We start from the raw sequence: 15,753 nt of genomic DNA, 5'->3' as shown, positions 1-15,753 counted from the left end.
TTTAAGGTGGTATGAACATTTTTATATACATTTATACCTTGTGTACACAGAACTTCATAATTTCAAGACATAATTGATAACGTAGACAGAACAAGCTGGTTAAAGGTCTGGCTGAATTCCAAAACCCGGTCCCTTGGGTGGTTCTAGTAGTGAAGTTAAACCTTCAGCAGGCTCACAAGAAAAACGTCCACTCCTGGAAAGAACAAGAGATAAATTGAGGCACTTTATTATGTTCAAATACTATACAGTAAACATCAGTTTTTAATAAGCCATACACCAGTAAACTGTGCTTGCATTCTGTAGTAGACATATGTCCTGTATATCACAGGGCTGAGCCTCAATTTCAAAGGTAAAATAAACCTGCATTTTTTTCCCTGAATCTTATTTTGAAATATTCATTAGTACACAACTTGTATTTATAGTCATGCCTTTAACTTGGTAAAACATCCTAAGGCATTTTGGGAGTTTCAACCAAAGTCTGACAGCCACACAAAGATATTGGGAGAGTTGGGTTTTAATAAGCACCCTAAAGAAGGAGCTATAGAGAAGCAGCGATTGAGAGAAGGGAATTGCCTCTTTGGCAGGGAGTGAGGAATTTGTGGTGAGGGAGTGGAGATTGTGGCAAGAGCCAAAGACGATGGCTTCAGCCTTTTCAGTATTTAGGCGGGAGCAAATTTCTGTTCTTGTCACACTGCTTGTCCAATATGTAGTACTACAAGATAGGAAGAAGGGAAGGGTCAGGAGAGACAGTGGTGAGGTAGAGCTGTGTCATGTGTACAAGTGAAACCTGAACTGTTTTTGGATAATATCACCAAGGGGCAATGTGTTGATGAGAAATGAGAGGGAAGAGCAGTTGGCTGGTGAGCAGTTTGGTGGGAACTCTTTCCCCAGAGAGCAGTGGAGGCTGGGTCACTGAATATTTTGAATCCCTTGTCTGTCAAGAATCTAAAGGGTAGACAGGAAGGTAGATTTAAAGCTATGATCATATCAAATGACATGACAGAACAGACTCAAGGGGACTGAATGGCCTACTCTTGCACCTAATTCATGTGTTTGTATGTATTCCCTCTATTAGAATAACTGACTTAAGAGCTACTGGTGTTGCACCTGTACAGATTTATTAGCATACAGAATTTACTGGACACCATAGGAAAGCTGACACTTGTGTGTCCCAAACAGCAGACCCTCTGCAAGGAAGTAAGTTACAAACAAGCCTTCCTTTGGCACCAGTCGGTGGCCTTTGGCTCTCTGAACTTCTATTTTGGGCAGACAGCTAACCAGTGGCATGCAGATAAATTCCAGGAATTAAAAGGCTTGGCCTCAAACAGCATTTTACACTCTCCCACCCCACCCTAAACTTGCTGAGAATTAAAATAGAGTAAATGAATGCTAGATTCTGACATGGGCAACAAACTTTTCTTTGTGCAAAACATGTTTTTTTTTTTCGATTTCCACCATCCCATACACCATATCTGCTTATTCTGAGTCAGCCATCTATATCAGGAAATGGGGTGCCAACCATTTGCCATTGGTGCAAATTAGAAAGCATTGCCTAAAACTCATCAAGCACACCTATTATTTCTCTGTTTAAGCAAATGTTTGTAGTTTGCTTATAAAGTACTGTGCTTACAAGTAGTACTTTTATTTTGAAGTCAGTCATGCATATTTTCCATTAGGGAAAATTAAGTTTTTAACAAGAGGAAATTACTTTAAAAAACCCCTGCACTGCTGCAATCTCTTGCTGAGCTTGACACCTTCCAACTCAGTTTTAGAATTCATTACTGAAAATGCGTTTGGAAAAATGATCTGAATATAGGAACATGGTTGATAATGCTACCAACTGCTGAATGTTAATTTTGATACCAAGCTGACCATTGCATACAATAGACAAGTTGCCTTTGTACAAATGTGCCCACTATTAAGCAATGAGACTGATGCCCTTCAGGTCTGCTGCCTAACAAGAATTACTGTCTGTTCAGTTAACAAGTTCATCTGTATAGTACATAGAACAGATTTTATACAGACCTACATTAGAATGAGAATTAGACTGATTTACATAAATTTCTAAATATAAAGTGGGTTTATGAAACTTGACCCAAGTTGTCATTAGTTAATTTAAAAGTTAACAAGTAAAACAGCTGCCAGGACATTGTTCAGACATGCAGCTGCCTGTCCTAAATTCCAAAACACAACAGAAAAGGTTGTTTAATGTAACTGCCCTAGCACATGTCTGTGACAGGAAAACAAGAAAGAAATTAAAATGCAGCACTGTAGCTGCTGTTGGTTATTTTTAATAACCCTTCGTATAAGTTTTTTTAAAAATTGAGACTTAATTACTAAATTGTGACTAATTACTAGATTAGTAACAGGAGAAACAATTATGGGATTTTATTAAATTACATTACCATAAATTGTGCTATAAGGATTAAAAAATCCTTTTAACAAGGTCACATTCTCCTTCCTCTGCACTGTAGAGAGCACATATCAGCCATAATCTCCTTCCCATCAAAAACAGAACATTGGTTGTCTAGAATGACATGAATAATCACTAAGAATTTCACATACTCTTGAAACTATACCCAAGTGCAAGTTACCATCTTTGGAGAAATAAGAGATGAGGCCTGTTTTTAAAAAAAAAAAATCACACCTCCATAGTCCCAAAATTATGGTGGTTGAAGGGAAATGCCCCTATTTACTTTATAAATAAACTAAGGGGTTTTAGGTGAGTACACAGCAAGACAAGTGCAAAACTTATTCATAAGCCTGAATTTGTGTGTCTTGGTATCTTCAATTTTGGTCCACTTTTGCTCAGAACGCTGAAATTTTCTTGCAGGAGCTGAAGTACAGTTTTGTACTTCCCTTAAACTCCTCTTCTGTCTGCAGACCTGCTTGAAAAAGCCACAATGGCTTTGCCACTCAGGCTCTAGTTAAAATGCAATCTATCTCCAGCAGGTGCATGTTTTTAGAACTAAACATCTGAAACAGCTCCAGGATTGGAAGTAGTGGGGTGGGTGGGTGGGTGGGGAGGAGAGTACCTCTAAATTAGAAATCACTGGAGGTAATGCTTGGGTACACTCAGAACTCAGTTGTTACAATAGTTTTTAAAAATCTTATGCTGTCATCTCACAGGTACAGACAGACTTTGCAGAACAACCTCACCAAGCAAAGCACACCCTGGGGAGGGGGAAAGAGGAGGGATGGGATGGAATAGGAAGTAGTGATGGGAATGTTGAGACATGAAAAGAATGATAGGTATGGCAGGAGAGGGCTGACATGGCACAGGATAGTGATTTAAAGAAGCACTGTTGCAACAAATATCAATTTGTGGGTCTCTGCTAGTCCCGATTTTAAAAAATAGATATTGTGAATTACTCGGTGCTGAAGATAAATGTGTGCAAAATTTGAAATTTCAAGTTAGGTTTACGGGGATTAATGGTATAGATTTAACATTCCATAGTGGATAGTAGAATCTAAAATAATTTAGATTCTAGTAGTTTAGTCTCTATAGATGAGTTTAAAAATCCTAGCACTCATTACTGTTGTACATAAAGTTTTTTAATCTTCATCTTCCAAATGTAGATTTTAAAAAAACATTGCATTTTACAGCATAACTCCTTGCATTCTGTTTACCTTGGGCCAGGTTTGGGAATCTTGCCAGCTTTTAATTCATCAATTATTTCCTCCATATCTTTCGTCATTAAATCTTCCTGTAATGTAAATATAACATTACTACCCAAATGCAATTATACAATCGTTACTGTGAAAAAGCTCAAGTATTTTAATGTAAATGTAGCAAATCCCTGTATAGTTTAACAAAGGATAAAAATAATACACCCAGTGTAGTAGCAAAGCTAAAAATCGAAAACCCATAAGGTTCAATTCCTGGTTCATTTTGAGTTAGCTGATGTCAGCCAGGGTTCCTGATCACTAGTAGAAAATACAAGTGTGAAGATTAGGTGAGAACAGGAGCTGCCACCCTGTTTGCCAACTCTTACTGTATTGACAATAAGAGTGGCACTTGTGCTTAGCACTTGGGTGAATCATGGGACCATACTCCAGGAAGAATCAGAAAAGGGGTAAATATTGACAAACATTATAAATCTAAAGCACATTTCCTTGAGCAAAGTAGTTTATATTGAAACTTAAGTATGTAAATTTCAAGCTACTTTAAAGCAGTTAGTCACAACTAGGCAAGTTGAGCAAGATTTTTATTTAAAGCTGCACAGTTGAAAATTAGTGCCAAGAGTTGGATACAGAAGGTATTGAGTATTAAATGGCAGCCATTTTAATTTCCTACAATTATAAAATCTTCCTGCTGTGGACCAGATTTTGAAATTACATTTATTGAATGAAGACAAGTATTATTCTAGTTGCTGCTGTTTAAGACTGAATAGTAATTTCAAATAGCCGAGTTAGTGTTGAAATTATTTCCAATATCGACTATAGTAAAGATGTCTACAATGTTGTTAAACTTGTTCTATCGTTGTCACAATTTTACACCTTTTATATGCAATCCATTTCAAAGACTTACATAATAGTTGTCATTAATTTGCACCATTGGTGCATTGACACAGGCACCCAGACACTCCACTTCTGTGACGGTGAAAAGCTTGTCAGGCGTAGTTTCTCCAATCGAGATTCCTAAAGAGGAAATGAACATAACTGAAAACATTTCACTTTGTGACCCATCAGAACCAACCTGGCTGGACTCCGTTGTTTCCAAGTAGCCTTTTTTTAAAAAAAAACACTCCCAATGGTTTAAAGGCTAGATGTCATGCTTCTGTTGCTATAGAGTTTTAGAAAAGGCAGTTTAAAAAGAACTTCACTAAAACAATGGTCAACAAAAAATGCTTATTTTGGGCCTCTGCGCCAGATTCAATATTTGAAATGGCGTGACAAATGTTCTATTTTTAAAATATGCTTAATTTTATGTATATTCAACAATCAAGGTTTTACTGTTGCCTTTACCATAGAAAATTACACCATTTACAATAGGATTAAGGATACCAAAATATTTCAATGATTTATGATTTACACTATGCAATAAAAAATTTATGCATAGTACCAGCTGGAATTTGGGTTATCTAATAATTTCAATGATCCTCTTGACCAAAGCTTAAATCCAATCTTTATGTTCCCTGCTCTATTTTTAATCAAGCTTGTCAATTTGGCTTGGAGAGGTGAGGAAAATTTTCTAAGAGTATGTTGGACACATTTTGAAATGCTAATGGACAAGCTAAGGGGAATTAGCTGTTGGATTTTCAGAGACATGGTAAGATTTTTTACAACTAGCAAGGTTTAGTACATTGATTTTTCCCAAAACTGCTGACAATGACAACATAATATGAAAATCTTTTATGGGAAAAGTAAATTCCAAAGACATGGGGGGAACAATGGGATTTAAAGAGCAAGGAAGGCTGTATGAGGTGTGGCCATGAGAGATCTGAAAGGTACACAAACAGACTTGGGGTGGGGGGGAGCCTCTAGCCACTTTGCAGAAGTCTGTTGTTCCAGTAACCAAAGCTGTGTTAAAAGCCTTTGGAATTCCACTATCGAGTGGAATCCACTATTGGGTGCTTGTGGTAACCTTGCTGAATTGCCTCTAAATTTAAAATCTATTTTAGACTGTTGCCTTTAAAGGGGGTGTGTAATTGGGAGTCTGGTTAATTAAGAATTTTAGGAATTGTTATAATTAATTAACTGTAACCTCATATGCTATTTTTGTTAATAAACGTTTTAATTTTTAAAATCTCAAGGTGTTAGTGGACTCATTACTTATGAATTCCATGCACAAATCTTCTCGTATTGCAAAACCGTTGTGATAGCGTGGCCAAGTTTCCCTTGCAGATTTGGTCAGCCTGGCAAACACCATCTGCCGTATCATAACATTAGACAACACTTGGAATAGTATGCAGTTTTAAAAAAACCTATTGGACTTAAAAATGCAAATTTACCAGTATGACTGTATTCACTAGATCAGGGGTTATGGGGATCCAATAAAATTCTGAAAGCTTGAAAGTGTAAATGGAGATTATTTGTACTGGCCCATGAAGGATGTCAATTTAGAATTAATATGAAAAGCATAAAGAAGATGCTAAAATAAATATTTTTAATTCTCAGATTTTAGATTATTTCCACCAGTAGCCATTGAAGCTGAGTCAATCATGGTTCTAAAGAATTAGAAGCAATAAAAGACAAAATTACATATGAAGAGCAAGGAAAGGCCTTAGAGCAGACGTCCACATGGAACCATGACCAACACAGACCCTGGATCACCTCCATTTATGCACTGTTTAGAGTAGTTCTGACAAAGACTAGCATTGAGGATGATAGCCAAAGGCTCTCTAGCAGCAAGAAGTTCCGTTATGGGGAACCATCATCCTTTTATTTCCAGATACAAATCTACAGCTATTGTCAAATAACTCAATCTTGACAAACCACTGCTATGATCTCAGGTGGTACACTTAATGACCAGAGACAAGAGATATTGGCAGATATTTTTTCACATTCAATGTTACTAGTCATTTTCATAAGCAAAACTTACATCCCATTCAACCCAGAATAAGACTGCTACTGCCCAATACTTAAAATCATTGGTTCGTTCCATTGTTTAAGAGAACCCTTGCTCAATATAACAGCAACTGATTAACAGGCCATCCCATGAATTCTCACTTTACGAAGAGCACAATGAATAAGAATTTTAATGAGGTAAGACACCGATTTTGTACTTATACTTGTATTGTACCATTCATTAATGAATGTTTAATTAGAGCATGAGAATCTATATCTTCCTATGCTGCTCAGGTTATGAAAATAAATATGCAACCTGTTTCCTCTCAATATAAATTCTAAGACAGAAGACTACCTTCTCTAGCTTAACCGCTGAAGTTGTTTATTCAGATTTTAAAATATAGTAATTGTTTCTGCTGGTTATGAAATCGCAAGCCACTATATGGTACAGACTACTCCTGCCTCAGGCACTGTCCTAGAAAGACTGATCCTTGCTCAATAAGCTATAAATCAGAGGGTTACAAAATGGGGCATAATCTTTCTCTAATTGTGCCAAACTATCTACTAATATTGAATGAAGGCAATCTTTATTGGTGGGTACTTGCCAATTACTGTGACCATTCTACCTAACTAGTTTTCACTACTGCACACAACTTCAATAATAACTTTTACACATTGGGACCAATGTTGCTTATTTATAAAACAAAAACAGAATTACCTGGAAAAACTCAACAGGTCTGGCAGCATTGGCGGAGAAGAAAAGAGTTGACATTTCGAGTCCTCATGACCCTTCAACAGATTCTGTTGAAGGGTCATGAGGACTTGAAACGTCAACTCTTTTCTTCTCCGCCGATGCTGCCAGACCTGCTGAGTTTTTCCAGGTAATTCTGTTTTAGTTTTGGATTTCCAGCATCCGCCGTAGTTTTTTTGTTTTGATCCCAATGTGTGTCTAATTATCATTTGAGATTGCTGATTTACTAGTTTAAAAACAACACTATGCAGCCTTTGGGAGTTACCACTGGTTTCAGTGTGCAGGGGGTTAAGAAATATTACAAGTTTAAAAATCCAATCCATCTAAAAATCCATTTTTATCACAAGATTCTTGCTAATCCTAGCTTTCAACAGAAGCATTTTCAGAGTTTGAATCTGGCATCTGCTGAATGCTAAACCAGCTTTTACCCAACCTGAAATGCAGGAGTTGAGGGAACCAAATAAACAATTTTTTGTTAGCTTTGCTCAGTAGAAGCATTCTCACCCAAGTCAGAGCTGGTAGGTTCAAGCTCCACTCAGAACTTGAGCACTTGCAGTGCAGTGTTGAAGAAATGCTGTGTTTTATGTGCCATCTTTGGGCTGTGATGTTAAACTAAGATCCTTGCTGCCTATTAAGCTGGACATATATGGCATCCTGTAGCAGTGCCTTCCTCTTGACTAACATTTATCTTGCAACCAAGAACATCAAAACAGAATAATTGATCCTTAATCTTATTGCTGTTGTGTGTAAAATGATTACTGTGTCTGCCAAAAGACAACAGTGACTACGCATCAAAAGTACTTAACTGGTTGTGAAGTGCTTTGGGATGTTCTGGAGGCTTGAAAAGGTACTGCAAATAACCAAGTTTTTCTTTTACCAAGTAAAGATTTAGAAAAGTTTATAGAAACATTAAATGGAATATTTAGCTTTAAAAGTCCCTATTTTATTGTAAATATTTGAATATTTCAGAAACGCAGAGTCCCAATTACTAATTATTTCGCTTCAGTAATTGAGTAAACTAAGCCATAACCAAGAAATCAATACTAGAATATTTTTGTACATTTGGTGAAAACAAATGTTAGAAATACAGGATCCTTACAGTATATATTGATACAAGTTATTTCAAGAAAAAAGGCTTACGTTTCAGTAAATGACTAGAGTATCCAGATTTTCTGCTTACCAAGCTTTTTCGTGATGCATGCTACAATGCTGTCAGAGTCTCGGAGCATGCATGGTGTGGTTGTGCAGATCTGAATGTGGAACTTTCCCATTGGCTTGCGATTAAACATAGTGTAAAACGTTGCTACTTCATATACCCTCATAGTAGGCATATTCAGAAGCTCGCCAACCTTTTAGAGAAAAAGACATAGAAAGTGATTCAAAGATTTTGCTTCCTAGAATGGACTCCAACAGTCATAATTGCAAATCCTACAACTTCTTCAATTCAGTCCAGCATTTTCAAATAACTCTATCTTCATGCAGCATAAATGAAAGCCCAAAGAAAATACACAATGAAGTCTTCTGTTTAAAAATTCTTTAAATGCATTCTTATGACAGAATCTTTATGGGGGCGGGGGCGGGGAGAAAACTAACCTCTTACTTTTCAGGCAGTAAAATCAAATAGACAAGCTTTGAAATATACATCACTTCTGAGGGGAACCAAATTAAGTCAAATTTATTGAAGAGGTCACAAAGTTGATAGATAATGATTGTCTAGTTGATCAAATGCCTCTGATAAAAACTGAATACTGATGGATTAGAAATTGTTTCCAGTTACAAATTAGTATCTTGCCTCATTAATGCTAGCTACTCCCATAAGCAGTCTTATTTAAGTGTGCACATACTGGCCAATTAAGATTAAAGACCAGGCCAGAAACAAATCATTTCACCAATTTATTTCATGGAATGGCTATGTGCGTTAACCATTTGGCCCATAGAGCCTGTGCCAGCTCTAACAGCAAATTAGCTAGTCCTATTACCCCACCCTTTGCCCATAGTCCCTCCAAATTATTTTCCCTTCAGGTACCTATCTAATTCCCTCTTGAAGACTTTGATTGAATCTGCCTCTACCACCCTTTCAAACAGTGCATTCTAGAACATAACTACTCAATTTTTCCTCGTACCGACTTTTGTTCTTTTGCCAATCACTTTAAATCTAGGTCCTCTTATTCTTGACCCTTTTGCCAAGGAGAATAACCCCAGATGTTCCAGTCTATCTCATCCCTGAAACCATTCTCGTAAATCTCTTCTCCACCCACAAACCTCAAACTTTCCATTGTTCAGAATTGGACACACTACTCCTGTTGTGGCCCGACCAGTATTTTATGAAGGCCATCCATTGTACTCTATACGTCTAGGTCATTAACGTATATCAAGAAAAGCAGTGGGCCTAGTACAGGTCCCTGAAGAGTTCCACTATATACGTTCCTCCAGTCTGAAAAACAACCATATTCCACTACTGTTTCTTGCCTTTAGCCACTTTTGTATGCACATGTATTAGGCTGGTTCCTAGAATGACGGGGTTGTCGTGTGGGGAAAGGTTGAGCAGGTTGGGCCTATACTCATTGTAATTTAGAATGCTAAGAGGCGATCTGATTGAAACAGAAGATTGAGGGGACCTGACAGGGTAGATGCCAAGAGGATGTTTCCCCTCGTGGTGAATCTAGAACTGTGGGGCACAGTTTAAAAAATAAGGGGTCTCCCATTTAAGTCTGATGAGAATTTTTTTTCTGAGGATCATTCATCTTTGGAATTCTCTTCCACAGCGAGCAGTAGAGGCTGGGTCACTGAATATATTCAGGGCTGAGCTAGACATATTTTTACTTACAAGGGAGTCCAAGGTTATAGGGGGCAGACAAGAAAGCAGAGCTGTGCCACAATCAAATCATCCATGATCTTAATGAATGGCAGAGGAAGCTCACTGGGCTGAATAGCCTACTCCTATTTCTTATGACAAAATTACTAGGAGAAACTGAGGGGAGAGGCAAGTTTTAAAAAAGTTACGCACAATGTTATGATCTGGCATGGACTGCCTGAAAGAGTGGTGGAAGTAAATTCAATAGTAACTTTCAGAAGGGAATTGGATATATTCCTAAAGTAAATATTTGCACGATTATGGGAAGAGAGCAAGGTAGTGGGACAAATGGGCTAGGTCTTCCAAAGAGCCAGCAGACACAATGGACGACCTTCTATGATTTTATTACATTTTTCCCTGCATTTCAGATATTGCAAGTTTCAGAATGGGGAGAAGGGGTAAATGGGATAATGGTGCAAATAACTATCATATGGGACAAGCTGAATGGAATAGTTGATCCTTTCCTGTGTTTAATGTCTGAAACATCATCAATATCCTAGCTTGACCACATATAAGGACATTAGAACTAGGAGCAGGAGTAGGCAATTCAGCCTCTCGAGCCTGCCCCGCCATTCAGTACGATCATGGCTGATCTCATTTCAGCCTCAACTCCAATTTCCTGCCCTCTCCCCATAACCTTTCAACCCATTACTAATTAAAAATCTATCTCCTCAAATTTATTCAGCGTCCTGGCATCCACTGCACTCTAAGGTAGTGAATTCCACATTCACGACCCTTTGAGAAAAGTAATTCCTCCTCATCTGATTTAAATCTACCACCCCTTAGCCTAAAACTATGGCCTCTCGTTCTAGAATGCCCCACAAGGGGAAACATCCGCTCCACGTCTACTTTGTTTATCCCCTTTAGCATCTTTTATACCTCAATTAGAACTCCTCTCATCCTTCTAAACTCTAGCGAGTATAAGCCTAAACTGCTCAATCTCTCCTCCGAAGACAAGCCCTGTATCTCTGGAATCAATCTAGTGAACCTCCTCTGAACTGCCTCCAATGCAACTATATCCTTCCTCAAGTAAGGGGACCAAAACTGTGCACAGTACTCCAGGTGTGGTCTCACCAATGCCTTGTACAGTTGCACCAACACTTCCCTATTTTTATACTCTATTCCTTTGGCAATAAATGCTAAAATTCCATTTGCCTTCCTTATTACCTGCATACTAGCTTTCAGCAATTCATGCACGAAGACACCCAGATCCTTCTGCACTGAAGCATTCTGAAGTTTAGCTCCATTTAAATAATAAGTTGCCTTTTTATTCTTCCAACCAAAATGGATAACCTCACACTTATCCATGTTAAACTCATCTGCCAAATTTTGGCCCATTCACCTAACCTGTCCATATCCACTTGTAAATTTCTTATTTCTTCATTGCAACTTACTTTCTCACCTATTTTGGTGTCATCTGCAAATTTAGCTATAGTACCTTCTATCCCTGAATCCAAGTCATTAATATAGATTGTAAATAGTTGGGGCCCAAGGACCGAACCCTGTGGCACCCCACTAGTTACAGCTTGCCATCCAGAAAAAGACCCATTTATCCCGACTCTCTGCTTTCTGTTCGTTAGCCAATCCTCTATCTAAGCTAATATATTACCCCTAACTCCGTGTGATCTTATCCTGTGTATTAATCTTTTGTGCGGCACCTTATCAAAGGCGTTCTGGAAGTCCAGATGCACTACATCTACAGGATCCCCATTATCCACTTTGCTTTTCACATCTTCAAAGGACCTTAGCAAATTAGTCAAACACAATTTACTCTTCATAAAATCATGCTGACTCTGATGGATTGCATTCTGACTTTCCAAATGTCCCATTACTGCTTCCTTAATAATGGATTCCAACAATTTCCCAACGACAGACGTTAAACTAACTGGTCTATACTTTCCTATATTTCCTCTTACAGAATCCAATCCACATTTATCAACACTAAAAAGGGGAAAATTGATTTTACATGAAGAGTAAACTCAAAATCTGAAAATATGTCTGACATTTTTACTATTGGTTGCCTGCTACAATCACTTGTTTATTTTAGTGAATGCTTCTGTCCCCTGGGTCTCCGACAGTTAATATCAAACTTGTAGCTCAAAATAACATGGATGCAGTCTAGTGAGCTGAAAAGCATCAGAGCAAAATTGCATTTAACTGGAACAGACCACCAACAAAAGCGTGCCTGATTAAATCTGAAGTGCTGCAACATACAACAGATGGCTGACAACACAATGCTTTATTTATACAGTATTCCTAAAACCAAGATTGTTTCTCAGTAATTCTACAAGACCATCAGATCAATCTCTGTATAAGTCACCATTTTGAAGAAGACACCCACTATCAAGTCAATTTTTTGAAGTAGGTAAAGGAAACAGACTGCATTACTGAAAAAAATGATAAAAACACTAAGATGCGAAAACACACAGCAGATGGTCAGAATAGCAACATTGAGTCATTCATATGGCAATATGGTGAGTTTGGCTCTCTCTCAATAATTCTGAAAACACCATCTGATCAATCTAGGTGCAGCACTTAACAATTTAAAGGCTTCCCAATTAGTAGAAAGGAATTATTTTTGGTGGGCACATTAAAATGAATTAACAAAATTGTGTGCACAGATTTTCTTTCCCCTGTCCTTTATTCATATATCAATATTATTCACAATTGTATTAAAGCCAGAATTTTGCCTTTTAAAATTGCGATCAAATGAAACATTTTCTTTCAGGCCAGCCAGACATTCAAATTTGTCAGCCATATTGAAACCTTTTTAATTTAATTTCAGGATGTGGGTGACCCAGGCATTTTAATATATATTGTCCATCCCTGCTCTCAAGTGGTGGGCAATCCTCTTGAACTGCTACAATCCTTGTAGTAATGGTACTCACACAATTGCATACAGTAAGGAATTCCAAGATTTTGACCCAACAGTTATGAAAAAACAGTTTTGTGTATATCCAGATCAGGATGATCAGAATTGGGTACCTGACCAGATCTGCCATCAGAACTCCAATGAAGACTCTGCAGAATACAAAGTACAGAAAGAAAGCAAAGCCCTTATATGCAGATTAGGAAGTTGAAAAAAAACAAAGGAGTCACCCCCATGGCATTGTTGTAGAGTTCATACAGACAACATTAGCAAAGGTCTGCTTACAAGTTACTTGCTCTGCTTGCATGGAGTGTGGTACGAGGCTTTTTATTAAATAGGAGACAATGAGGGGAATAAACAAAGTGCGTTTAAAACAGTATCTCTATAAGCATGTCAAACTTTTGATTATGATCATTACTTACCTTATTCATGGCAGAGATAGGTAGCCAACCATGTTGTCTCTGAGCCAGATCTAGCGCTGGGATTACAGCAGCTGATTTATGTCCTTCTGGATAACTGCTGAGAATAACATCTAGCCGCTGCAAAAATGAACATAATGGGGAAAATTACATTCTAAGTGTAATGTTAACCATGTACTGACGAATCTTAAATCATCAATCAGTTTGGAGGCAGTTAGATAGTCTCACTGTTCCAGAGAATAAGGCATAGGTGTGATGTTACACAGTACCACACTATTGACTTCCCAAATGTTGCAGCATTAGAGGGAATGTGAGCGGAAGCACTTGTATTTCTTGACGTCAAATTGTCCCAAAGCACTTCACAGCCAATGTAAAAAAAATAAAGAGGGAGGGAAAAGTAATGTTTTTACACTAAGGGCATGAAAGCACAATCTATAGCAGAGAGAATGTAACAGTTTTATTATTAATACCACTCAAAGTTTAACAAAAGTTACCTACACAGTGGTATGTTTTAACATTTATGTTATACTTTATTCCCCTCCAAGCACATTCTATGCGCTTCACAACCAATTAATTACTTGTAAAGAGCAGTTGATATCGTTAAGTTAACCTTGCAAATTATGAAGACTCTCCTTTCCAAACAGAAAATGATCTATATATTAAAAAAATCACTCCACACATCCTCCTCCTCCTCAATCACACTGGCTCCCCTAGACAGCAGCTAATTTGACAAAGTGACTATGTTATCAGCAATGCTCAGATAGAGCACTATCAACCTGAGTGTGTGGAGACCAGGAGATTGGAAGGCAAACCGAGAGGGGGTGGAAGGCAGCACTGAAGAATCCAGAACGAGCAGGGGGATGGTGCCCAACTTGTAGCAGGTTAGTGTACTTTCAAAAATTGCTACAGTTTTATCCACAAAATGACTTTTACACAAGAGCCATACACCCAGCTTTAATCCCCAGTGTTCTAAATTTTCTATCTTGCATGAGTCGTAATTGGACAGGATTAGGGTGGGGAGAGAAAGTAGCAGTCCTGACTAATTTTACTCCAGCGGAAAACAGCGCTCAGAAATGATACAAGCTGAAGACTCGGGTAAGGGTGCAGACTAATGGCTGTGAACAAACATGCAGAATTTCCAGCCTCAGACATGCTGCTTGGAGAATCTCCAAAAAGACTGCATGGAAAAGCACTTTTACTGTAAAAGTCAAATTTACATAGGGGAGAATTTTCCCCACGTCGTGCGGACCCGATCGCCGCCATTTTACACGGGCAGGCCAATTAAAGACTGCCCAGCGTAATGCGCGACTTCTGAGGTTAGCAGGAGTGGGCAGGCGGCGGGAGTGCAATGCCTGCCGGATCCAATGGCGACCTGGAGACCTGTTTAAATGAAGCGTTGGCAACCTTGGCAAGGTGGCTCACAATGGCAAGTAGAAGGGCTCACCAGAGGGCAGCAGAGCGGAGCAGGCCAGGCCGGAGGGCAGCGGAGCGGAGCAGGCCGGCGGAGTGCAGCAGACCAGGCCGGAGGGCAGGGCAGGACAGCAAAGCGGAGCAGGCCAGGTCGGAGGGCAGCAGAGCAGAGCAGGCCAGGCCGGAGGGCAGGGCAGGACAGGACAGGACAGCAGAGCGGAGCAGGCCAGGCCGGAGGGTAGGGCAGCGGAGCAGTGTGCCCCTCTGTTTTCGGATGAGTGCCTAGCTGTCCTCCTGGAGGAAGTGGCAGCATGGTGGGAGGTCCTGCTTCTGAGGGACGGGAGGCGGAGGCCCCCCACCTGACCAAACGTGCCTGGGATGAGGTGGCCAAGACTGTGAGCTCCCATGATGTGGTGCAACGCATGTGCATCCAGTGCCACAAGGAATTCAACGACCTCCTGCACTCGGGAAGGGCATGTAATATGTTGGCAGAGGTCACTTAACGCAGCCGTCAGCCTTTCCCCACAAGGCACCCCACCCCCCCCAACAACCCTGAGTGCAGTTACAGCATTGAATTTTCCACGGCATGTTTCCCTCACTAGGTAGGCCAGCAGATATTGCCCATTCCTAGTTCACCCTGAGAGGGTAGTGCTGAGATGGGTTCTGCACCCGCAGCACATGAGACACTGACACCCAGAGTATAGATTTGGGGATCTGCACCTGGACATAGTGCTGGCACTGCAAAGCATATCCAAGTCAGGGTGCTAACATGCTGGGAGGGGAGCTTCCAGGTGGCAGGGCACCAATCCATCTGCTGGCCTTTGCGTTCCACGCGCTTGTGCCTCCTTGCTTTGCCAGGGTAGATAGGGTAGTGCCAAATGTGATGGAGACAGCATTTGGGAGGGTGGGGGGGAGCGGGTGTCAGCCCTGGCTTCTTTGG

The 15,753-nt window shown here is 39.5% G+C and overlaps 1 protein-coding gene across 1 annotated transcript in view; it reads right to left on the bottom strand.

Annotated features, from left to right (window-relative positions):
• The window catches only part of ndufv2 (NADH:ubiquinone oxidoreductase core subunit V2), a 43,057-nt gene continuing 27,304 nt past the window's right edge, over positions 1-15,753 (bottom strand). Inside the window, exons 4-8 of the mRNA XM_078541045.1 lie at positions 13,407-13,523; positions 8,442-8,610; positions 4,532-4,641; positions 3,631-3,707; positions 1-193 (exon numbers count right to left, since the gene is read on the bottom strand). Of these exons, the coding sequence (XP_078397171.1) occupies positions 100-193; positions 3,631-3,707; positions 4,532-4,641; positions 8,442-8,610; positions 13,407-13,523 (567 nt within the window). The 3' untranslated portion in view covers positions 1-99. The remainder of the gene's footprint in view (positions 194-3,630; positions 3,708-4,531; positions 4,642-8,441; positions 8,611-13,406; positions 13,524-15,753) is intronic.

The sequence above is a fragment of the Cetorhinus maximus genome, chromosome 4 (genome assembly GCF_964194155.1).
Source record: "Cetorhinus maximus chromosome 4, sCetMax3.hap1.1, whole genome shotgun sequence".
NCBI lineage: Eukaryota > Metazoa > Chordata > Chondrichthyes > Lamniformes > Cetorhinidae > Cetorhinus > Cetorhinus maximus.
This window is presented reverse-complemented; position numbering and strand designations above follow the sequence as displayed.